The 25295-nt window shown below is 47.7% G+C and overlaps 2 protein-coding genes across 3 annotated transcripts in view; both read left to right on the forward strand.

Moving 5' to 3' along the window:
- SSU72 (SSU72 homolog, RNA polymerase II CTD phosphatase) overlaps positions 1 to 13680 on the forward strand; it is a 62936-nt gene extending 49256 nt beyond the window's left edge. The window contains exons 3-5 of the mRNA XM_006269150.4: positions 5486 to 5625; positions 9576 to 9694; positions 11486 to 13680. Of these exons, the coding sequence (XP_006269212.1) occupies positions 5486 to 5625; positions 9576 to 9694; positions 11486 to 11587 (361 nt within the window). The 3' untranslated portion in view covers positions 11588 to 13680. The remainder of the gene's footprint in view (positions 1 to 5485; positions 5626 to 9575; positions 9695 to 11485) is intronic.
- A 7567-nt stretch (positions 13681 to 21247) lies between these two features.
- The window catches only part of TMEM240 (transmembrane protein 240), a 29182-nt gene continuing 25134 nt past the window's right edge, over positions 21248 to 25295 (forward strand). Inside the window, exons 1-2 of one of the 2 annotated variants that reach the window (XM_019476949.2) lie at positions 21248 to 21485; positions 21710 to 21816. In XM_019476949.2, coding sequence (XP_019332494.1) covers positions 21435 to 21485; positions 21710 to 21816 — 158 coding nt within the window. In that variant the 5' untranslated portion in view covers positions 21248 to 21434. Of the gene's footprint in view, positions 21486 to 21674; positions 21817 to 25295 lie in introns of both variants that reach the window. The other variant, XM_059716255.1, reaches the window with a different exon arrangement.

The raw sequence follows: 25295 nt of genomic DNA on the forward strand, positions 1-25295 counted from the left end.
GAATAAAGAGAGCAAAGTAGATCTGTTAGTGTTTGGTTATTCTGTCCTCTAAGGGGAAAAACTTTGGTTAGTTAAGACTCATCATCACTCCTTACTGTAGTGTTCAGGAAGGCCTGATTTCTATAGGATGGGCTCCCTTTCCCAAGGGAAGAGTCATTGCAGATGTAGGTTTTGTAGCTGTAAATATTTGTGGGTGCATCTGGAGTTTATATATATGGCATCAGTAGTGCCGCATAATTCTTCACGCCCATAAAATGGCAAACTCAAAAGTGAGAATAGCCAGCCCCCAAATTAGTAGGTGTTAAGAAAATTGCTGAAGTGAATCTTCAGAATCTAAGGACTTTGCTACTTCTTTTCCATAGAACGGTTTAAGAGTTATCAAAGGTATAAAGGGAAGGTAGATACCTAGTTGTCATTAGTGTTATGGAAAAAAATGCCTTCAACTGAGAATTGTATACTGTACACAAGGAAACCTGGTAATGGAGACTTACATGGACACGCAATACCAAATATTGATGGCTGCTCTTACAACCTTAACTCAACTCAAATAGCTGGATTGGTTACGTCTAAGACTTTGAGGATGTACTCCTGAATAGGGCAGCAGCATCTTTCTTTACTCCTCAAACTTTTAGCAAAACCAAACCAGAGGCAGGCCAAAGTTGTACTTGGCCACTAAGCCCTGTTGTCTTCAGTAAATCTTTGACCTGTATGTATACACTGGTCTGATGTAGTGTAACACTTTTTGTGCACAGGTTCAACATTTCTTAGGAATACAACTCAATGAACAGCATCCTGGTTCATATCTGTCTTAAAACATCCTTTATAGTTCAAGCAGAGCACATAATTTTGATATTTCTGGAAAAGTATGTAATCTCTTAAAAGATCCATAAATCAGGAAGCAAATATTTAGAGAGATGATTTAGAAGGCAAAGGGTCCTTGCAGATATTTCCAACTTACAAAGCTCCAGCCCCATTCTTCTTGCACTGGCTTTACCCCACTGTGACTCCCCTAAAAGCAATGGGGTTCGTTCAGTTTTGTACTCACTTAAGTGAAAAAAAAATTGGGCTTTTTGGCCAATTGCTTCAGAAGAAAGAACAATGCAGCAGCAAGAGAATGAGGACCTGGCAGCGTGGCTCCATCATTAGCAGTGTTTCTTGCTGAACAAACCCAACTCGGACTTTTAATCCTATAGATCCTCTTCTGGATGGGGGGTGATATCTCTGTCTGGTTTTCTTAAATCACCCTGTTGGAAAGCTCGGAGAATGGCATTTAAAACACCAAAGCATTCTGATATTTTTAGAAATGGTCTTAACCTGAGACACCATCGTAAACAGTGACAGGGCATTGTAACATCCTTCAGCATGGGCCACGAAGATGAGATGCTCCCATGCCGATGACAGCACGACTGTTAGACTGGATGCAGGGTTTGAGAAATGGATGGAAGAGGTGCAGCGTAATAAACACACTTAGACCGTTTTATGCAATCTACTTCCTTTTGTTTTACCCGTGATCTGGACTTAACAATTGGAAGTAGTCTATCTGTTCAGCACACGTGCTCACATTTTGAATGGTTTGTGTGGCTTTAATACAGATATTAAGGATGCTAATTATTATGACCGACTGGAAATTCTCACTTTGTAGGGACTTGCATGGGCACTTCGGTCAACTAATGCAAATAGTCTAATACCGTCTATACCTGGGTTGTGTTTGGATGGGCACCTGAATTCAAATTAGATGGATGAATTGTGGGTGGGCTTGTTTGTGTGGAGTGGGTTAGGGAGTAGGCAGGAAACGTATAGACTTTTGTGAGAAGAAAACCTTTTCTTTTTTCTTTTTCTGGAGTCTAATTCTGCTCAATGTGTTCTCTTTGGCTTTGGGTGGAAAGGAAGGAAGATTGAGGGTTTGTTCAGTGGGGTTTGTGTTTTGGGGGTTTCTTTTTGGTAAGTGCTCTTGTAAATTTGCAGAGACCTAGAGAAGTTTCTCTGTACCAAAAAATTAACACAGAATGTCCTTTGTAAAACTGAGAGAGTGTTTTGAGAACGGCCGTGGCTGATTGACTAGGAATTGAGGTTCTAGTGTTGGGGGTATAGGAAAAGCAAGGTGCTCACATGGGCAGCATACTCTGCCTCCCCCCTCCCCAAATACATGGGGCCCTAACCTGTTGGGATCCCACTAACTTCAGAGCAGCTACTTTGGTGTAAGGATAGAATCAGTCTTACTTTATAAGGCTGTTGGGTCAGGGATGTAAACGGGTGAACATCCAGAACAGCAAGTGGTGGTTTGCCATTAGAGATAACACCACAGATGGGTTTCTGTGCCTCAGGTGTTGACTTTTTGAGCATCACAGCAGTGAGAGTATTGCTTTAGATGACAGCAGTACTGGTCATAAGTCAGGTGAAAACTTTCTGGAGACCAGTTAGAGTCAAAGCAATGCATCTATTGGGAATGCGTATGGTGAAAAGCAGTAGGAGATGGTCGCCACTGCTTGAAATGAGGTCTGATGCCAATGACCTGAAGACATGTGGGCCAAGATAGTGGAGTCACTTGAAAATGTTGCATTTCTGTAAGGTCACTTGATAAGGGAAAGCAGCCTAGGCCATGATTACATAATGGAAATACCCACCCTTGCCACCTTCACTTGTGTATGTCACTTGGCTTTTTTTCCAGGTTTGTGTGTCATTAAGACCATCACAGAAGGTGGCATACAATTAAAAATTCTTGGTTCAGGCCTCCTTATGCAGGCAGATGGGTCCCTTGGAGAGAGTAGTTGGAAGCTGGCAGAAGTAAAGCTGGAGTGTGTGGGCTTTTTAGCAAATTTTAATTCTCTGCCTCATTGTTAGCTCAGGAAAGCTTAGGGGACAGATGCCAGAGATGCATTTCATCTTTGGAAAGAAAAATACCAGCGGATATGATCCTGTGCCATAGCATATGATCAAGAATGTGAGTATATAGACAGAGGAATCCAGGACCAAATGGGGCCCATCCCAGATTCCTAAAGAAAGTATCCAAGCCAGATGTTTATAGTTCCTTTGGGACAGTCAAGCACTGATGGATTGGTGACAAGTAGCAGGGTACATGTTTTAGGCAGGTTCAGAGATCTGAAGTCTAGTTAAATTGTAGGATGGTTGACATGACCACTCAGAGGAGGAACACGTCCAACAAATCCAGTGGAGATGTTCAAGAGTGTCACTGGGGGTGAAGCTGTGGACCTGGTCAGTCTTGAAGAAGGGTTATCGCTGTACACCAATGACACTTACACCCAGAAGCATTAGACAGTATAAGGCTGAAGAACAGTTTTTACTGTTGAGCTAGAAGGAGGAAATGTATACAGCAAGATGTTTGTTGCCTGATCCCAAATTGACTGGACCACTCTCTTTTGAAGAGCAAAGGAATTTAAAAAAAGAGTGACTTGTTAAACAAGTGGTCTATGCAATGCACTGTGGAAAACCATACGCTGACAGTGAAAGACCAAATAATAGAAACAATGTTCTCAGTCTTCATCAGAAACCCAAGCTGGCAAAGGAATTGGGGTTATTTTTTATCCAGGTCATTAACATTTCTATTTTATTAAACATCGGAGAGAAGTCAGAATTCAGGCAGTTATAGCTAAAGGTGAAATAGCTTGAATGATATCCGAGACCTCCGTGGATGGAGTTGGGATGGTTTCAGATATAGTTACTGGAGGAGAATTCTCAACCTTTTTTGTACCAGGACCCATTTGGAAACATCAATGGTCAGTCCTGACCGAGTGCCCCTCATTCCTGACCTGCTGCCCCCTACCCCCAGGTCCCAGCCCCCCAGTGTGTGGGGCAGGGGGAGCTCCAAGCAGTCTCTTGCAGGCTGTCAAGGGAAAAGCCACAGTTTCCTACATTTTTCTCCTTTAAAGGAGAATCCATGTTTAAAGTTTGTTCATGACCCTTTCATATATTCTTGCAACCCCCTTTTGGGTTGTGACCCACGGGTTGAGAAGCGCTGCTCTGGAAGGTAACTGGAATGAATAATACAGAGACTTCTGATTTCTATTTCCAGAACCTAGAAATGAAGTCTGTGTCCTTTACAGAATATAAAAGGGATTTGGGAAATATGGTGTGATTTTTTTTTTTGGGGGGGGGGGGGGGGAATGAGAAGAAATAGTAGATTTGGCCTTCTGCGATATGCAAGATTAGGAAGGGTTTTGGGCTGATCGTTTTTCTTTACATGCAATTAATTCCCTTGTGTGGAACTGATAGAATACCTTGGCTTTTTTATTTTTGTAACTTAGAAATAAGTAATTGGAGAATGCAGGCGTGCTGCTGCTTTGGAAGTGAGACAAGAGATGGGCATTGATTTCCAGGTTTCTTCCATCTAGATATTTTTGGTGTTCTTGGCCCATTCCTGAAGCTTTAACTTCAGAGAGTTTTGCCTAAATACTTTAGGTATGTTACTATTAAACACTGATTTTTTACAAAAAGAATGTCTGGAAATAGACAAATGACCTTTGCAAGGATTCAGATTACAAGAAGGCTTTGTAGAATGTCAGAATAGATGAATAATACTGTTAATAAGAATTATGATAATGATGGCAAACCTAGAGACTAAAGTGTGCTGAATTTAACATCCTGGCCACAGGTTCAGATGGTACTGCACCCTGGCGTATGTCACTAAAGCTGTGTATTGCAGAAGTCTGGGAAAATAATGATGGCATTGACAGCAGCCTGCCCAGTGTCTATATGGGGATGGGATACAGTGTATAAATCCAGACTCCAAGGTTGCAATAATACCACAAAAATAGATGCCAAACAGCAGAGCCAATTAATCCTTTCACACGGTGACTATAAAGTTCTGATATGCATAAATCAGTATTTTCTGCTAGGCCACCATGTGCCTGGTAACATTTTTAAGGCAATATGCTCTTTAAAAAAAAAAAAAATCCTTCTGTGCAAATTCAGTTATGTAAACCTAGATGTGAGTAGCACCCACACATTTTTTTTTTTTTGCAATCAGCATTAGGAGCAGTACATAACTGGCTTGTAAGGTGGAGAGCCTTATTAGAGGAAGTATTGTTTTATGTGAACAGAAGACATCTGGTTTATATAAAACAGCTACATGCACTCGTTTCAAGGATTATAGCTACAAATATAGCTCCACAAGACAGACATTTCGTAAAGAACCCAGCATTTTTCAGAGATTCTTCTAGAGTCATCTATACTCATGTACTGACAGTAGTAATACATTTCTATGGAGATGTCTGTGTATTGCAGAGGCTCTGCAAATTATACCAATTGAGCTGTTACCAGCCTTTTAGGAATAATACAGAGATCCCTGATCTTTTATATATGCAAGCAAGAGACCACTTTTTTTTTTTTCCTCTTTCTTTTTTTGCCTTTTCCTCTTCTAATTATTTTCAAAGCAAATGGGGAACAGTCCATAGTAATGGAAGCACTAATTTATTTACTGAAAATACAAAATGTTACTTTCAAAATTACTTAACTCAAGCAACAACAGATATACACAGAATGGGATTTTACACATGTTGGACAGAAATAAGAGAATCAAGCCGCGACCAGAAAGATTCCAGAACTGCAAAGATGTGTTTGATTTGATCCTAACATGTGAAGAGAGAGTCTATGATCAAGTAGTAGAAGGTAAGGACCTTGGATGGTTAAACCAATTTTCTTTCGATTCCTTTTCTTAATTTGAAGACAGACCCAACTGCTGTTAGCTGGAAGATCCATCTAGGAAAGCACTTGGAAACCAGGATTTAGGGGCCTTGGCCAAATATTTACACCAAATATTTATTTGCAAAAGGCGTTGGTAGCTCTTCAGTGTGTTATGCAGGTGTCACCTTGGAGGGTAGCAGGCATTCTTCCTGCTCTAGGTACAGGATTTGGAAAGGCAGTCATGGGAACCCAAGTGCTCTGGCCAAGTATGGTTTTCAAAATGCTCCTGGGGTGGAAATGTAGCAGGGTGGATATGATGGGCACCCTAGATTTATGACAAGGCCACCTCCCTGTGAGTCAGATGAGGGAACCATCTGACCTCACTCAGTACAAAAGTTGTGTTTTGCACGTGCAGCAATACAGAAGACCAGGCGTGTCCGTTAGTAATACAGTCAAGGTCATGTTGAGAGTAACCAGGATCTCATAACTAAAGCTAACCCACTGCACTGTGTCCACACAACAGTGTGTTTTTTGGCACTATCATGGTTTGGACATGCTGGCCTGACCAGATCTGCCACACTACATGACTGGGTCTGAATATCTTGGGAGAGCTGCCTAGATTTTCCCTGTGGTATTGATTCAGCTGAAGATGCCAGGGGCAGAGGGTTGTGGGTGTCATTTCCACAGAGCCCAGCACCACGTGATGTCTCTCCTGCCCACACAAATCCAAGTGTGACACGGTTGGGAGGACCGAGATGATTTTTATGCTTCTGGCTCCTTTGTGTTTTTCCCTGCACTCAGTTTAATTTGTTGCAAAAGAACAGGTCCGAGTTATGTCGTTTTCTGGACTTCTCACAAGGTGTTACACAGAATGAAGTGTCAGAGGTGTTAAAAATGAACTTCAGACAAAAAAAAAAGCGCCATGTGGTTTCAGTGGTCTGTTAGCAAACAGGCATTTTAGGCGTGCAGAAAATGTTGTAAATAGCATCTGGAAGGCAATGGACACTTTTTATACAAGCTTGGGCAGTAAATTTAGTGGTGTCTCACAGAAAGTCCCCTCCCCTTTACTTGTTGTTTAAGTATTTACACTTAAATGCAAGGTTTCAGCAGAACACAACACCTGTCTACTTGTGCCCATGCACAAAAATACTTTCCCCTCTGATCTTTTTCAGAGGTGGTTTCTCCATTCATAGCGTGGCCCTGATATGTAGCATTTGTCACCTAGACTCTTGCTGTGTGAGGAGCATGAGAGCCTCTCGTTGCTTTTCTAGGTATTTCTGAGCCTAGTCATCAAGCCGTCAGGAGTTTTTCATGGGTAGCGGAGGCCTTAGCCACTGAAGATTGGTCAGTACAGGTGAAAGGAATCTAGCTGTTTTCCAAAGCGAACGTGCAAGCGTTCACTGCAACAAACACATCCAAAGCAATGTACAAAATTGCCATTCTCTGGGTCTCCCTACGCCTTTGTCTCTGCAGACCACCCTTGTTTCCCTGTAACCCAGCTAGGTTAGGAAAAAGTTTACAAATCTTCTCTTCACTGAACTCTTCCCTAGGTTCAGAAAGAGAATTGCAGTTTAATACCCAACTGTAAATCCCACAGCCTGAGCAGCCTCTAGGCATGATGAATGCTTCCCTCTCGGCTTTCCGTCTATATCCATAAAACACCGTGGTAAACCACCCATTATCCTCATGAAGGGCCTTGCTGCGACGATGCTTTCCTCTGGCTAGTGTGTGACACCAGTATTGAATCTTAGCTTTCACAGCAGAAATGTCTCTTGGTTCAGCATCGATCAGCTGCAGAGTCCCTAGGGCTGTCCTTCACTCCTGCATTTATAACAGCCTTGCCCCCTCCACCCCTTAGGCTGTGCCCTGGCTCAGCCCTTGGCAGTGAGTATGACCTGCCAGGCAAATTACCCTCAGTCTGTCTTGACAGCTTCAGAAATGGCCCTGGAACGTGTGGCAGATATGAGACATCCTATTTCTGGGCCCTGCTCGCCAAGTAGCCCCATCCCGCCCGACACTCACAGGAGCAGAGTATTCAAACCAGACATCTTGGTCGTCTCCTCACTGTTTTTCTTCCTTCTTCCCCTCCCACATTCAATGTAGAGTACATGAGTTACTTGGGAAACTGGCTGGTCCCATCCATGCTGCACCATAACAGTCGTAGGCAGGGTCAAAGTAAGGCATGCCAGAAGTCACGAGCCATGGTTTGAAATCCCACACAGGCCCACAGTCACCTGTCCACCAGCTTGGCTGTGAACTCACTGAAAGCTGTAGCACAAATGACCCCATAGTCTGAACGCTCTCCAGATCGCGTGGTGGTATCAAGGAGTACTGAGAGTATGTAGGGAGAAAAAAAGGAAAGCGGGTTCCTGTGACCCTTAAAAAGAAAAGTAACTCGCATAAAGCTGTGAAGCTCCATAGCAAAGCTTCTGCTCCATTATTTTACTAACAAATCCTTTCAGCATTATCATCACTATAATCTGTGCACTCTGCCTCATGAGGCTGGGCTTTTACTACTCCATAGGAGTTAAAAACTCCTGCATTAACCATCCCTGTAAGTTCAGAGTGCTTGGCTCCAGCACAAGGTGTTAAAATCAGCATGGAGTACAGGCGAGGGTCCTAAGAGAACCATACAGCATAGGTGTAATGACATTTTGCCGTCATGGCGTTTTTTATCCATCATAGAGGTAGGAGGTATTGTCTCCATCTTACAGATGGGGAAACTGAGCTCTTGCTTGGGGTTTAATAGTGAGTCAGTGTCAGTACCTGGAACAGCACCCAGCCTCTTGCTGTACTCACTAGACAGTCTCCCACGATGGTGAGGGAGTTGCCTTTAAATTCACGGGGCAGCCATGTGAATCTAGGATCTTATACATTGAAGAGAGTTCCTGCTTGCATTCATAGCCTCCATCGTCATGTTGCCAGCTGTACAAAGCACTCTGCACTTGTTTCAGGTTTGTCATCTGAACAGTGACAGAACTCAGGGCTTATTAAGGGACCTGGTTTGGAACGACACTGATAGGTTTTATGAGCAATAGCTCTGAGATCTGAATGAATATCCTATCAGAGAGCAGTCTTTGCCCTGGTATTTTAAGAGAGCGTTTCCTGCATAGGGGTTGGGACGAGAGGGCCGCCACTTGTTAATTCACACATTGTGCACCTCTTTCTCTGTGTGATGACACCCTTCAGAAATAGCAAATGAAAGAGCTTGAAGTCTGCCAAGTGGCTCCTGCTGTGAATGGAGACTGAAATTTTAAAGTGGAGTTTCTGGACGGGTTGGCCAAGCTGATGTTGCAGGACGCAGGCAGGAGTGAGAGCCTCTCATTGTTAATACGCGGCACTTTAATGGAAACCTGTAGTGCAGAGAAGTACAACAATATCAGATAATCCACAACCTTGCAAAAACTGCTCACCTGGGAAGAGCTACTTGTTTTTCATTGAATTAAATGCATTATGATCTGGATTTTCTAAAGTGACTAGAAATCCTGAATGCTTTGATTTTGGGGGGGGAATCCAGCTTGAGACACCTGTAAACAACCCAGTCTTCATGGTGTGAGTGCAGAGCGTTCTCTAAGAATCAGACCTCTGAGTCACAAGGCGCTGTTGACAATCTTGGCCTAGGTCTTTTAATGGCCATTGAAGTAACTGCTGGGCAAATAGCTCTTCTGTCTGGACTGATAAACTCTCATGGCCCTTTTGCAGGGCAGATTGATCATTTGATTTCTCTAGTCCATCTCTCGTCTCACAAGTCCCTTGGGGCTCTGCACAACAAAATCGAAAACCACACAATGAACTGAGCTCTTAAAACAAGGTTGAGGGAGAACTAAATTGGGATGCCACTTTTCTTATTTCCCTGCCACCTTCCCTTTAGGAATATTCTGCGTGAAACATGATTTTTCCTGAAGGGTCACTCTTCTCTGTCTGTTCCCAACTAGATTTAAACTCCAGAGAACAGGAGACGTGCCAGCCAGTACATGTGATCAACGTGGACATCCAGGATAATCATGAGGAGGCAACCCTGGGAGCTTTCCTTATCTGCGAGCTATGTCAGTGTGTAAGTATAAAGTCATGTTTCCTATCCATGCCTGGGCCGTAGTTGATTTCTTTTTTCTAACTGGATTACAAGTTGGTTGATTTCTTTAAATAATAAAAAGAAAGACACTACTTAGTGTGCTGTCTATGGAAAATGATTAAGCTTTAGGCGAAGTTTTACCTAAATCAAACCCCATGTCAACATCATTTCCAAAATCTTTCCCTGGGATTTTTCTTTGGCGCTGATGAGTCTACATGGATGAATCATCATTGAATTAATGTTTTTTTAGGGGGGAAAAAGAATGTTCAAAGCAAATATATAATTAGCCATGATACTTGTGCTTGACGAATACTCAGTGCTTTTGGCTACTATTGTTTAAATGCAATATTGCACAGCACTGGATGCGTTGGCACTTATTAAACATCAAGCTCTGGATATGCCAGTGTTGCACTCACTATACATGCATAGACTATTTCTATTTAGTAGAACTGTCCCTTTATAAAAGTGGTTCTTATTATGAATGACTGATGTTTACATGTCATGTTCTGAGTCATTACAAATAGGTGGAAAATATCTTGCACAAATTGCCTAAAAGAATCCCTTGTTTGTGTCTGTGGGAGAAGTCTCAGTTAGACCCTTCCATTTTCTACCTTACAATTCTTAAACCTACCACCTGGAAGAAGGCTTCATGGAGCCAGCAATGCATGAGCTGGTTGATGCATTCTGTTCCAGAGAAGTCCATTTCGGGCACAGAGAAATATTGTTCACCTTTTTAGAGGGTTTTAAGCTAATGAGCCTGAACAGTCCACAGTCGCGGCAGACTGGTAATTCTGCCCGCTGGCCTGTCCATTCTGTTCTGCTATGATCCTTTTTGGATGCACAAACCTATTGTGGGCTTGATGGTGCGACTCAGCTTCCAGGTTTCCTGGGCTTGCTTACACGTATAGTGTGAAACACTCATTGGTTTGGTTCCTTTTGAGAGGGTTTTCTTCATGTCAGGAGCACAGCCACCCTATATGTTGCTAAGAAGGTCCTTAGGCTAGAGATGATTCTGTATTATAGTTGCCCATGTTGACCTGGGTAAGGACATCACCAGTATGTTTTTGAACAGGAGGTGAAAGCTGTAGATTAAAATTCCATATGTATGCTCGCTGCAGCAAAAGATGATGCCTGGCTGTGCTGGTTAGAGAAACAATGGCCAAAGGCTGCTCATAGGACAGGCCACAGGCATCTGTTTCCCTTCTAAATAGACCTGCCAAGAAGTGGAGCTGTAGTGCAGGTGGGATCGTGACCTGTGTTTTGCAATCAAACTGAAGGCTTGGATTAATCTTGACGTAAAGCTAGGGTGCCATCCGCACTGCTGATTGGAACAGAGCTGTAAGTGGATCAGGATGTAATGAGGTTGTAAGTTGCCCCCCTGGCCTAGCTGCCCTAATGTGAACGGGACTACTGTATTTGAACCAGATTCTGTTCCCAGTGTAAATATGGCCAAATGTGCCGGAGAAGGTCTGTGTAAGACCTTTTGGAGTTGTGATCTAGTGTTTTGTGAAATCAACTTTTTTTTTTTTTTTTTTTTTGGTATCAAAGTGGTACAAAATTACTTGCAAATATTAAGTCTGCATGTCACTTTTTTTATGTGTTAAATGCTTTGGGAATTATTGTCTAATTGCCAAGTAAATCTTCATCAAAGCATAAATTGATCTATCCTGCTATTTTAAACTTGGAAAATAGCCCTTAGCAAAGAGGGGGGTTTCAAACGACATCAGCATTGCTCGGTTCTGATCACTGATATGTTCTTGCTCTCCTCCTTAGATACAGCACACAGAAGATATGGAAAACGAAATAGATGAGCTGTTACAGGAATTTGAAGAGAAAAGTGGAAGGACTTTTCTTCACACTGTCTGCTTTTATTAAAGCACTTCTGTCTTAGGCCTTAATACAGATGAGAGAAGCATGTGTGTAAGGTTCTGATTATACTGTACTTTCCTGGAAGATGAACTTTGATCCTTTTTTTTTTTTTTTTTTTTTGTTAATAATTTTACTTTTCAGTGTTTTGTTTGTATGTTTCAGGTATTCTGCCACAGGCAGGCAGAGATACTGGCTGAATTGTACATATGCAAATGATTAAAAATATACGTAAAGGCCATCTATTTAAAAATACAAATCAAGATTTTTTTTAAATCCTACTTTAATTGTTACAAGTGGGGTTTTAATTATAAAGAGAATGTTTCTTGAATATGATACAGTTTATATTGTATTTTTCCAGCTTACAAATTTATTTTATTTCACCTGTGTATTTTTTTTTCCTTATTTTAATGTAACTGATTGAATGGCTGGAATATGTGAAGATGTGAATGGAACAATGGAAAATTAGTATCTGTATATTATTAGGTATAACATTGGAAGCATCCAATAAAAGTGGAAATCTCCAATTCTGCCCAATCTCTTTGTCTTCACACCAGAAGCTGGAAAATTGGGCATTTGCTTCTTGTGGTGAAACCGAAGCACCGTTGAAAAGGTGGTTCCATACAAATTACCCTATTGAAGAGGATGGTCTTGTAGTCAAGGCCCCTGAATAGGACCTCAGAAAATCGAGATTCTCTTCCTAGCTCAGCCAAAGATTTCACATGTGACTTCGGGCAACTCACTGAATCTCTGATGCTGCTGTGGGATGAAATGAAGTCAATAGGGCCCTGCCTGCGAACCCCTCATTGCAGGAATCCAGGCCTCAAGTTCTGTGCCTCATTTTCCTATGTGCCCTGTATCCCTTGGGGTGCTACGAGAGTATAAAAAAAGCCTTTGAGGCCTTAAAATTACAGTGGCTAAGAGCCACAATAACAGATGTCTTCAGTCTGAAGGACGGGGTCCTCGATAGCAATAGAAATAGTTTAAAGATATTAAAGCAGTGTCTTTTGGGTCTAAATATTCCCTTCCAACGTGGCGAGTTACAAAGCAAGCTTGCCTTAGGCACTGACACGTTTCTTATAAAAAGGGCAATGTCTCAGTCTAGTCTTCTTGCCAAAACAGTGAAATGCCAGAGAGAAAAAGCCTGAACAGTGAAAAGTAAACTGGATTAATATAAATTTGGAATTACCAAATGAAGTGCTACTAGCTGTTTAAAGGCCAGAACAATCTTTGGTTGGTATGGCTCGTTTCAAAACACCCAGAGGCTTTTGAGAACTAGATTTGTCCCCCATACTGATGATGTATGCAGAGGAAATGCAGAAGGCCTCTGCTTATTAACCCAATATTGGGGTAGGACTCAAGACTCCTGCGTTTCGTTTCCATCATGTGCTCTCGGACAAATCGCTTAACCCGACCCATTTCACGGGAGTTGTTACACTTAAGTTGACGTCCATGGGATTTCAGTGCCTGCTTGAAGCTAAGCAAGTACCTAAGTGTTCTCCTGAATCAGGTTGTCTGGGGATGATTACCTTAAGATTATATGTGAAGTCTCCTGGAAATGCCACGATCTGCCACTTACCTACTTTATTAACAAACACGGATATCTTAAAAAAAGGACACTTGCTTGTTTCAATGTCGGGTGTCTAAAATGCTGGAGGGCAGGGAGTTAAAAGAGGGTATCTGTTAAGCAAAAACATGTTGTGTTTGTCTTCTCATCTGGTGCATTTTGTTCCTTGAGGCTATTTCCTTAAAGGCAGGACTTCACTGAACTTTGTCTGCTGCTTATTTGTTGGTTTGTGATATCATAGCTGGTTGCTGTGAGAATATTTGCAATCAAAGACGGAAGGGCAAAATGACTCTGGAAGGGCCGAACTGCCTAGAGACGGATCCCTTTAAGAATGAGACATGCCGTGCATCCCTCCCATCATCCGGACTAATTTCCAGAGACCGAATAGAGGTGAGGTAGGATTGTTTTCTACCACTCCGTCCAGGAGATCTAATGTTGAAGTGATCTGCTTCATTTTAAACACTCTTTGTTGTTGCAAGAAAAGTCTAAACAGAGGATATTATTGGACATGTGTCAATAAACATGGGTTTTGGTAGCTTCTGCTTTAAGTGTGTGTCTGTATATAAAGTGTTGTGGAATCAAAATCTATCACGCTCACAACACTACTATCTATGTGTACAACTGTAGACGAGAATCCCGACTGTAGCCATTAAGTGTAGATTAATGTATAGAAACTTTAGTAGTTTGACCCAGGTTGTTCACTTTTGCAAAATGTGAAGCTGCTGTTCTAGCAGATTATATCGTCTTATTCCTCTTTCCCTCTTCCTCCCCTGCAACCCCCTCCGCCAAAAAAAAAAAATTGCACACAGGAAGCTTTGATCAAAAGGAATGATAAGGGAAATGGGTATTATGGAACAACCTGTTCCTTTATAAATTGTGTCTTGTTGCTCACAAATGAAATTTAAATTTGGAACTAATAAATTCTCTCGGGCAGGAGAGAGAGTGCCGATATTACCAATCTCCAAATTTCATTTACCAAGCTGTGTGCTGAAGCGTGTTTAGTTAACAGCTGCCTGGATGTATAGATGACTATTAAGAATGGCCCACAGCCCAATGCAAAGGCTTTCTAATTGCACTGCACGGAGATTGCTTCTCAGTCTTATCTTGCTGCGCTGCCTGCCTGAGTCACTCTGCGCTGACACACGTTGATTCAAAATGAAATGTATGCGATGGCAGAGGCAAGATGGGTTTGCCTTCTAAACAGAGCTGTGCGTTTCTCCCCTGATCCCCGGTGCCTCTTTACCCAAGTCCACAATGGAGCCTGGTGACTGAAGGAACATTTTTGGGTACTTACCTTAAAGAACAAAAAACAATACAAATACCCCCCCTCCCCCCACACCTCCCCGACCCTTCTTGAGCAATCAAGGTCAAAACTAACATCGCTGCCAAAAAACTGCTTTTCAAGGTAAGCTTTGGACTAAGGAGAATAAAAGGAAGAGTGATGAGTCTGCCATTTTGAAGAATGTGGCGACACTTCATCAACCTACTGGGCTATGTTGTGAGGGAGGAAAACAAAAGCTGTGAGATGCAATTCTGCATTTCTCACTAGGCTGTCCAAATGAAAGCGGGTGTAGGATTCCAGGGTTTCCACTGCATGGCCGTTGTGAGGTTGCTGCGGAGAAGGGATTTAGCAAGGGTGTGTTTGGAAGAATTCACACTAAATAGTCTCCTGAATAAACCCTTGTGAAATTCCCTCCCAGGCATGTCAAGATATCCACACAGTGAAGAACACCAGATTGCTGAGTCTGTGTTTCTCTTTGTGTTTTTCTCTTACTTTTACAATCCCCACCATCTTGGGAACCCGCACAGAGCTCAGTTGCTGCCTGCCTTCTGCATTGAAGCGTGGTCAGTTCATTTTCCTTGCAGCAAGAGTTGATATTCTCAATTCCAAGATTGAGAAACCACCAAGAAGCAATGCTCTAATGTGGTCTTAGGGTACAGTTGCTCAGCCTTCAGCTGCACAGAGTGATTGGTGGAAAGGTCCTGGCTGATCTGGCTTCTCTCTCCAGGCTCCATAAACCAGCTGAGGTGGCATTAATGATAGATTCCTCCCAGTGATTTCTTCCTCTTTCTAAATTTAGCGACCACGTTTTGTCAATATTGTTTCCACTATGTTGACTTGCCGTGAAAGGCCACATTGATTTAAGAATCGTTTACATTGATGTGCAAGTATTTACAAGGCTTGTTCCCTCTTGTTGCTAAGAGGTCGGCATTATTTCTTCTGCTTGTGGATCACCCATCCATGAATTTGGGATGGTTTTGACCTCCTGGGGCCCGAGTCCTCTGGACACTCTAGCCTTAATGGCTCTAGGGGTTTGCTGTGAGAGATGTGGAATTGTGTCAGCCTCCAGATCACAATTTAACACCCCTCTGTACACAAGTTGTTTTGGTTCAGTGTCTCGGTTTTTCCTGCTGGGTGTTTTATCTCGACTTGTCCACGAACTTCCTAAAACCTGATAAAGGATCATTTTTCTCTTTTGTCAGAGGCCTCAGGATAATGTCTTTCAAACGGGCTTCTGGAAATAAGAATTGGTGATTAAAGGCAAATGTGTTCTTGGGCGGACACTGCTGATCTTTCATCTTCTGCATGTTCTTTTCCCCCCTACATGGGTTTCCACTGTTGCCATAGGAGTAAGGCAGATCTACTGAATCATTTGCACTACAGCGAAGCAGAGAACATCTCCCTAGGCTTGCAGTATTGCTGGAGACAACTGAGAAGTCTGACCAGATGCCCTAAAGCAGCGGTTCTCAACCTTTTTTGTAGCAGGACCCATTTATTAAATATCGATGACCAGTTCTGACATAGCCCCTCGCTCCGGACCTGCTGCACCCAGGCCCCAGGCCCCGCAGCGTGTGGGGCAGGGAGGTGTGTGTAGGGACTCTGCCAGCCTGCAAGGGAAAAGCTACGGTTTCCTATGTTTTTCTCCTTTAAAGGAGAATCCATTTTTAAACTTTGTTCACAACCCTTTCATATATTCTTGAGACCAACTTCTAGGTCGCGACCCACAGGTTGAGAAACGCTGCCCTGGAGGATGGGAGCCACCCACCCTCCCTTCCTGGTTTCTTCTGTCCCATGTCTGCAAGTGTCAGGAGCGATGTATGCTGTTCAACCAGTCACCTATATTGGGAGAACTGTTGGTTGCGTCAGGGATAACTGCCCTTGGCCCACAATGGGGAAAGCCCCTAGTTAACAACATTGATAGACAAGCACCAGTAAGAAAAGAAACTTCTGCACCCAAACCAGAGCACCTATGTGTTTTATTGCTGCTTATGAAAGTAGTTCCATGATGCTATCCTGAGTCCGATGCTTCTCTCTCTCCCCCTCAAAGTGGGGCTGTTTTTTGGTCCATGACTATACAGCAGATCTAGAAGACTTCTACTGTAAGCAGCCTCCCGTGCGTCTCCTAACAGCTTTCATTGCTAGGCTGGGACCCACAACTCACCGGGGGAACAGAAACGATTTTGAAAATGTTTAAATCTGCCTGTGAACCATCCAACATGGAAGCACGCAAGTTCACATTCCTCGTCCAGCCTGGGCGCCGCAGTACGCATCCTGCGTGGGCAGTCACAGAAGGTAAGGACCTTCGATGGGTTTGCATTGGAGACTGGGACCGTGCAAAGTTGTTGGCTCTTGTTTCAGCCATGGTGTTGCAACCAGAACAAAGGGTCACCTTTGCCTGGGCAGCTGAGCATTGAGAATAGTTGGCAGTGATGAAGAAGATCTGCCACCAAATCAAACACAGAAATCAGCTCTAAACCATGCACATGATTGGCCAGGTTTCCAAGAGTTCAGCACTCAAATTATTAAAAGACCTTAGCTCTCCTTTTGGTGTTTCCTAAAGGCTGGAGTTTACCAAGGAGTTCAGTACTTATCCTTTCGAGCTTTCGAAGATTTGGCTTCTGCATCAGGTGCTGAGCTGTTTTAACCCTCCCGGTGTATCTGACTGGTGTTCCGGTTTGGAGCAGGGCATTGGACTAGATGATCTCCTGAGGACCCTCCCAACTCTAATTTTCTATGATTCTAAGGCTTAAAAGGATTTCAGTGACCTTTGGATTATGTTTGGATGAGGGCCAGTGTAAGGACTTGTCCAGGAGAGTGCAGTTCTTGTGTGGGAGAATTCAATACACCCTCTCTGCGCTGCCTGCTCTTTTTCACTTCCAAGGCGTTATTCCTTCTTCCTTTTTTCCCCCCAAACACTGACTGAAAAGCCTGATTCTTACCAGCATGGAGTGTTAACACTCCCAGCTGGGGTTACAGAGATAGGGCAGTGAGATCTGTGGCTTCCCAGCAGACATCTCAGCCAGCGCACCTGTTTACCATTTCAGTCAATGCACTTGAGGTGTTTAAGGCCTGTTTAATGGTGGGGGAAGGATGCAATTGTTGTAAGCTGGTGAAGGTATCAAAAGGCTAATGGCCAGAGCCTGGATGTCCAGAACAGGCTCAGGAGGCATTTGGGTTGGAAATGACCCTGGTGATTTGATTACAAACTGCATTGTGGCATTTGTCATGCAGACGATGCTTTTGTCTCCGCGAGATGGATGGCACCAGCATAGCTTAAGGGGTTAGACTGATAAGAGCCAATCAGGGCAAAAGGCTTTTTGAACACTCATTCTGGCCGATTTCCAACGAGCTTGGGTGGATTGGTAACAGGTTTAGCTAATTCACTATAAACTGCTCTGCTACTAAAGCATAAGGGCTTAAGCAGCCCTTTGAACCTATTAACTATTGCACAGACCAGAGGCAGGGGTTTTGCAGTAACTAACACCTTCAGATGTGTATCCACGATGCCATTTTGCATTCAGTTGCTGCTACTAAACAAATCCCTTGGTGATCTTAGCTTCCTTGGGTGCAGAGATGAAGCGTGCCCTCATTCTCTACCCTTTGCCTTGGGTTGCTATCCAAGCCTCAGCTAATCAGAATCAGGTTCACTCCCCAAACCAGATATATTAAGTGCCAAATGAAATGGGAAGCAAGGTGTCCTTTCATCTGTGCAGGCCTAGCCAGCCTGCATCTATTTGTCCACAGTCAGCTTCCTCCTAACATCTCCCATTGCTGCAGTACCCCCAGGAGCTCCGCTGGTGGTAGCACTACACTTGTTAAGCCACCAGCGTGTTAACAATCAAGGCCTTTAACCCTTGCTCTGAGCACAGCAGTTAAGACACCAGCATCTTGTCTTCTGCCAGTGAAGGGAAAAAAACCCTCTGATAAAAACCTGGTCCAGGGTAGTGCTACCACTGAGTGGGGGATGTTATTAAGCAAAAGCTTGGCATTGTCACAGCCGCAAGGGCAGACACAGCAGCCGGCGATCTGCTGGTTCACACGTTTGCCATACCGGTACTCCAGAAAACTGACACTAGCGCAACGTGCATGAAATATCATGGAAAAGGGATGGACTTTCAGGCAAGCAGGTCAGGGGAAGGACTGCAGGGAAAACAATGGCATGAAGAAAAGGCTACAGGGAGCGAGGCAGGAGGTCATGTAACCTGCAACTTGCACAGCGGAGTAAAGGAAACAGCCATTCTTGGCGCTGGAATGATACCTGTCCCCGCTCGCTCCCAGCCACTAAATGAAGTGATTATAGGAGAAGGAATTTCTGATCATTCAATGCCATGGGAGGTCATTGACTCAGACACACTGCGCTGTGGTTGGATTTAACAAAGAGCAGGAGAATTTCACAGCTGCTCACAACGTTCAGAGCTTTGCAAGCTAATAGCGGCGATCAAGTCCCAGGCCTCCGGAAGTGCCAGTGGGCGTGCAAAAGACTCCAAGCTGATCCGTAGGAAAACGGCAGTGGCTTCAACAGCGGGAGCTGCTTTCCTCCAGCTGGGAGCTAAGGGGCTTTTCCACCAACATCCCCTTGGCTGTGGCTGAGATGGGAAGCATTGGCTATTTAGCAGCACCACCACTCGCCAGGTTAGGAGAGGATGAACAGTGCTGGGTTTGCAAGGGAGTACAGGGGACAGGATTTCCCAGAAAAGTGCAAAAAAGACGGGGAACCAAGCTCGACAACTCCACTCTCCTGAGAACCTCCCTTTGGTGACAACGGTTCATATGCAACCAGGACGTTAGTTGAACCACGCCGTGGTGCGAAGCCATCTCGGGGCTGACTCGAGCTGAGAGTGCCACCTATTGGGTTGCCGCCAGCCCCTCCTGCTGCCCCGAGAGCCAGCCCCGTCCAGCTGGTGAGGCCGGGCAGGATGGCAGCTCAGGCCGGCGTGGCCGAGGGCCAGCCAGAAGTTCCAGCCGCACCAAATTCCTTGGGAGTCATTTTAAAAGCCAACTGTTCTCCGCTTTGATTTACTCGGGTTGTTACTTTAAAAATGCATGCCTCTTTTTTTTTTTCTACAAAGAGCAGAGCCCGAGCTGCATTACCTCTGCATTACCCTCACCCAGGTCTGCCTATAGACCATGAAGACCATTTTGCAGCTCCGTGAGACTTGAAGAGAGGCCGCTGTGGGTCAGAGGGGTGAGGATCGCAGCGACCACTTGAGACAAGGCGACGCTGGTCTCGGGTGTCGCCTGCGTGAATCACAGGACTGGAAGGCATCCCAGGGGCTCCTGTGTGGATACGTGGTTCCCTGGCCCCGAAGCATCCCACGCAGACACCCATCCCGGCGCAGCTCGAGGAGGTTTCGCGGCCCGCAGACGTACCCAGAATCGCCGATGTTTTATGCATGTGCACCTTCTTTCAAAAATAAGCTGCAGTGTAATCTGTGTTCTAATTTGGGGACACAATTTAGTAATTTTAATTATGTGACAGCATTTTGGTATTTTCGGTACCCAGTAGTAGGTTAATGACTGTTCCTTAAAGCAAGGAGATTACATAACAGGAGGCCTTACGTAAGGGGAGCTGATGAGACGCCATGGCGGCTCGGAGAACAAAGGCCGCGCAAACAACCAGGGAGGCGCCAACCGCTGCCCCGGTCCCCGTCACGGGAGCCTCGCCGGCATCCAGGCACAGGCGGCCCCGGCAAAGAGCGGCCCCGTGAGGTGCAAATAAATGTGTGTTTGCAGGATCCCTCCAATGTCGCGTGGCTCCTTTGGGGCCAAGTCAGGAGCTGGCAGGGCCTCGCTCTTCTTCACCTGCCTGGCTTCCGAGTCAGCGGGGGCTTGGTGCAGAGGGGCCGGGGGCATGATTGAAGGTGATGGGGACAAGAGTAAGGGGGATGGGGCATGATGAAGAGGAGCTGGGGGCATGATGAAGAGTGGGCTAGAGGTATGATGAAGAGGGGCCGGGGGCATGATTAAGGGGGATGGGGGTATGATGAAGTGGGGCTGGGGGCATGATGAAGAGCGGGCTAGAGGTATGATGAAGAGGGGCCGGGGGCATGATTAAGGGGGATGGGGGTATGATGGAGAGGGGCTGGGGGCATGATGAAGAAGGGCCGGGGGCATGATTAAGGGGGATGGGGGTATGATGGAGAGGGGCTGGGGGCATGATGAAGAGCGGGCTAGAGGTATGATGAAGAGGGGCCGGGGGCATGATTAAGGGGGATGGGGGTATGATGGAGAGGGGCTGGGGGCATGATGAAGAAGGGCCGGGGGCATGATTAAGGGGGATGGGGGTATGATGGAGAGGGGCTGGGGGCATGATGAAGAGCGGGCTAGAGGTATGATGAAGAGGGGCCGGGGGCATGATTAAGGGGGATGGGGGTATGATGAAGAGGGGTGGGGGCATGATGAAGAGGGGTCTGGGGGCATGATGAAGAGGGGTCTGGGGGCATGATGAAGAGGGGTCAGGGGGCAGCACTGAGATGGGGCTGGGGGAATCATTAAGAGGGCGCCAGCGGTATGACGAAGGGGCCGGGGGCACGATGAAGAGGGCGCTGGGGGGCATTATTAGGAGAGGTGCGGGGCGGTATGAAGACGGGGCCGGGGGCACGATGAAGGGTCCGGGGGCGGCCCGTGCGGGGCAGCCAGGCCCCGCTCCCCTCTCCCGCCCCCCGCCGGCTCCGCAGCCGCGATCCGGGCGCTGGAGCGGCGCCGCGTGCGCGAGGTAGCGGGGCGGCGCGGCGCGGCGCGGTGCGCGGGCGGGCGGGCGGGCGGGCGGGCGGCAGCGCCTCCCTCCGCGGCGGTCTGGTCGCTCCGTGCCGTGCCGTGCCGTGCCGTGCCGTGGGGCGGGCGGCGCTGGCGGCTGCCCGGGTCCGGCCCGCGGCGGCCGCAGCCGCAGCCCGGAGCGCGGGGCGGGCGCATGGCGGCGGCGGCGGCGGCGGCGCGGCCCCGCGCGGACTAGCGGGGCGGAGGCGGGGGCGGCCGAGCCAGCCCGGGTCCGCGGCCGCCTGACGCCCATGAATGCGAACACCATGATCTTCATGGTCCTGGGCGCCTCCGTCGTGATGGTAAGAGCCGCGGCCATCCCCGCGCGCGTCCCCGCACAGACACAACCCCCCTCCGCCCCTCCAAAAAAGCCGCCCGCATTTCCCCCTTTCTTATTTTGCGTGCGTGCGTGTGTGTGCTCGTGTCTGCTTGTCTGCCCGCTCCTGCCTCTCGCCAGCCAACTCGAGTCAATGTTTTATTCCACCATCTAGAGCTGACCCGATGCCTTGGTTATGGGCTCTTACAGGCAATAGCTTGCTTGATGGACATGAACGCGCTGCTGGACCGGTTTCACAATTACATCCTACCGCATCTGCGAGGAGAGGACCGAGTTTGCCACTGCAACTGTGGACGGTAAGTCCCCCCGCCCGCACGACGCTCCCCCCGCGCGCCGGGGCACGGCCGCCGGGCGGAGGTCTCGTCCTCCCCCCACCCCGAACCGCGTTTCCTCCCCGCCCCACGAGCCCGGCGCCCCGGTTTTTCCTTCGCGCGCGCAGCAGCCCCCTCGGAAAGTGAGCAACTTCAGCTCGTCATCCCCTCTCCCTCGTCCCCGGGGACGCGACACCGATTCGTGCGCGCGGAGCCGGGGCGTTCGCTGTTGCGGCTCCCAAGAAGGCGGCACGGCGCTCTCGAGGACGGTGTCACTTTGAGGCTTTTCTTCCATCTCTGTCTGGCGTTGAATCCCCCCCACACCCCCTCCTCGTGCTTTTTCGCCCTCTGATTCGGGTGCCTGGTATCGGGGTGCTTGCCCGGTGCTGGTTTCGGTGGTTGCTGGAGGAGATACAGGGTGGGATTCTTGAGAAAAGCCTTTTTTTTTTGTAAGGAGGGCACGAGCTTATGACTGGACAGACGTTGCACTGTGTGGGATTGTGTAACCGTGAGGTTCGTCCCCTGTCTCCGTGCAAGATTGTTTCTCGAGTCGCCCGGGGCTGGCGGCTGGCTGCCCTGTGCGTGGAGCGGTGCGTGCCGTGGGTTTTTTTAGGCATGGGTCTCTGTGCTGTGACGCCGGGGTCTGCGGGAGGCCGGGCAGAGCGGCACCTGGCAGACGGTCATCTCCACGGGCCCCTTCTGCACCAAGTTGCCTGCTGGCTCGTGAGAATGATTTTCTGGCTCTGCGGGCCCGAGCGCATCCGAGCTGCTGCCGAGTAGAGGTCATGTCGAGGGAGCCCTCGCAGGCAGGGATTCGGAGCGGTCCTCGTGCGCCGCTTGGGGCTGCATCCGGTTCTCCGAGCGTCGCGCACCTTCCGAGTCTCCGGCCGGCGGGCTAGGCCTGGAGCGGGCTGGGACCAGCCTAGCGAGGGGAAATGCCTCTGTCCTTTCATTGTCTCCTTCCCGTGCTTTATTCCACCAAGGTGACCAGTGTTGCTGTCCCTTTTCAGCCCTGGCCCTAGCAGAGCCCTTCTTGCACCACCCAAATGCTGAACGGGCCCGTACAAGGCAGGGTTCGAGTGCCCATTTTCCAGGGGTCCCCCGGATCCCCTTGTGCTAGCTGGGTGACCCGATGCTGCAGGCATTTAAGGACTCTCCTGGGGCAGTGTAGTTATCAGGTGCAAAATACCTAGGGACCAAGGTCCTCGGGTGTGAGCCACAGCCCAGGAACAGAATTCCTTGCAACTGATTTTGCTCTGTGTGTAGGGCATTAAAATTCACCTGGCATTTTCATAACAGGAGCTTGTATCAGTCCTTTTGTCCCCAATTTTCCCTTGCCCTGCACTGCACAGGCCCTCTCAGGACATGTAGATTGTAGAGGAGTGTGGGTTGCTCTGGGGTGGAAGAGCAGTGCCAGAGCTTATGATTGCCCAACCGTCCTTGTGCCCCAACCTCCTCGCCTGTCGCCAGGGGCACTGTTTAAACACCCCCTTCCCCCAGGAGACATTAGTTGGTTTCTTAGAAAGAGCCACGACCATCTTCCAAAGCTGCGAGCAGAGATCCTGAGGGAGGAGGCAGGCTGGCACAGCTCTGGGAAATGGCACCACTTTCCCTTGCTCTGAAGAAATAATGGCCATGTCAATCCAGGGAACGCTGTGGCCCTGGGCTGGTCTCTAGGTGTGATTGATGGAGACGCTTGTCTTTCACTCTGCTCGTTTGGGGAGCCAATGTGATCTAGTAGATTTAGGATCAGACTGGACCCTTTTGCTCCTGGCTCTGTCTTGGAGGAAAATGGCTTTACCTGCTCAGTGTTTTGGTTTCCTGGACTCTAAAATGGGACTAGCATTACCTTGTCTGGCTGAAGTCATCATCGGCTTATACGAAGTACATAGCTGAAAGCGGTGGAGTGATGCTGGTTTACAGCAGCTGAGGTTTTTGCCCACACGACACTCGAGGAGGGATCTTCATTACTAGAGGGCTCAGTCAATTCTCTAGTAAGAAGTAAATGGAGTCCTACAGTGAAAAACCCGACACCCGGAGGAAGGCCATACTCCTGGGGAAGTGAGCGAATGGCGAAGCGCTGGAAAGGACAGGAGAGAGGAGGGGGAAATCCAAATAAATTAGAGGCACCTGCCAAGGGGGAGAAACCCTGTGATCAGCTGGGAGCGCGTCTGAGTCCCATCTCCGTGGCGCCGTCTACAGCCCGGCAGTCACACCAGCTTATGCGTCCTGGGCGGCTTTTCCCCTCTCCTGTGCTGTGCATTGGGTCGTGTTATCTTCACCGTGATCCCGAGAGCGTGGGGGCAGCTCAGCGTGTTCAAGCACATCCCAGGCCGGAGGTGGGAGCACTAGCACACAGGGATGTGCCAACCCCGTGTCAAACCCAGCAAGACCCCTGGAGCGTCCCCTCACCGTCAAGGGGGTTGTTTAACCCGGGTAAATAATTGTTGTGTCCAGATGGGTCCCTTGTGTCCCCCCACCCAGTCCCGGGAGGAAATCATGTAGGGCCATGCCCAGTGGGCAGCCTGGAGAGTGAAGGAAGGGGGAGACCTGGTCTCATCCTGGGGTCTTACCTGCTTGCTGGGAAACCCAAGCGGGTCCACACAGCACAGTATGGCAGTCACCGGCCTCCTGGCTTCCCTGCACAAGTGGCAGCTATGGAGACTGGTTGATTCGGGGCAAGAGCGAGGGACTGGATGTCGGTCCTTACCTTCCCGGCTCGTGTGGTCAGCCCAGCCCCAGGCGTGCCAAGTGCCCTCAACCCAAGCCCACCACCCCAGCAGATCCATTCCCAGGTCTCAGTCGGGGCAGGTGAGAAGGAGAGCGGTTCTGTTGGCCTCTGCTCTCCGTCTCTTTTTCTCCTAGCTTCTTTTGGCAGGAGCTGTGTGGGGAGAGGGGGAGATTTTCTGCTCTTCATCTGTTTTTATGCTGTATCCACAACCCCGCAAACAGGAAGGGGGTGTGCGTGCGTGCGTGCGTGTGTATTTTCAGCCCTTCATCTGTCGGTACCCTCAGTCCACAGCCCCCCGCATGGGAAGAGGTGTGTGTGTCTATGTTGGGAGGGGTGGCTGTATTTTCAGCCCCTGGTCCATCTGGACCCTGATTGCACAGCTGTCAAGGCAGGAGGGTGTGCGTCTGGCTGTATTTGTCAGGCCTTTGTCTTTCCAGGCCCCGTCTGCTCTCACATCCCTGCCTGCTGCAAGCTGCAGGCTGTGGCTTGGGGAAGCGTGCACCGGGTGTTGTCTGTGTCTGGTGTGGCTGTAGGGGTGGCTGTCACCAGGGGTACCAACAGCTCTGTCCACCACCAGACGGTTCGTGCTTATTAGTGTCAGTCAGGCAAGCAGCAGAGCGGGGCAGTGGCTGCTCGGCCCTTGCAGGGGCTCCCCATCCGGTGTGTAGCAGGCGGGCTGTGGGCTGGCATCTCTCCTGGCAATGTGGGACCCACAGGGCCCTGACCCCGGGCC

The sequence above is a fragment of the Alligator mississippiensis genome, chromosome 13, assembly GCF_030867095.1.
Source record: "Alligator mississippiensis isolate rAllMis1 chromosome 13, rAllMis1, whole genome shotgun sequence".
Lineage (NCBI taxonomy): Eukaryota > Metazoa > Chordata > Crocodylia > Alligatoridae > Alligator > Alligator mississippiensis.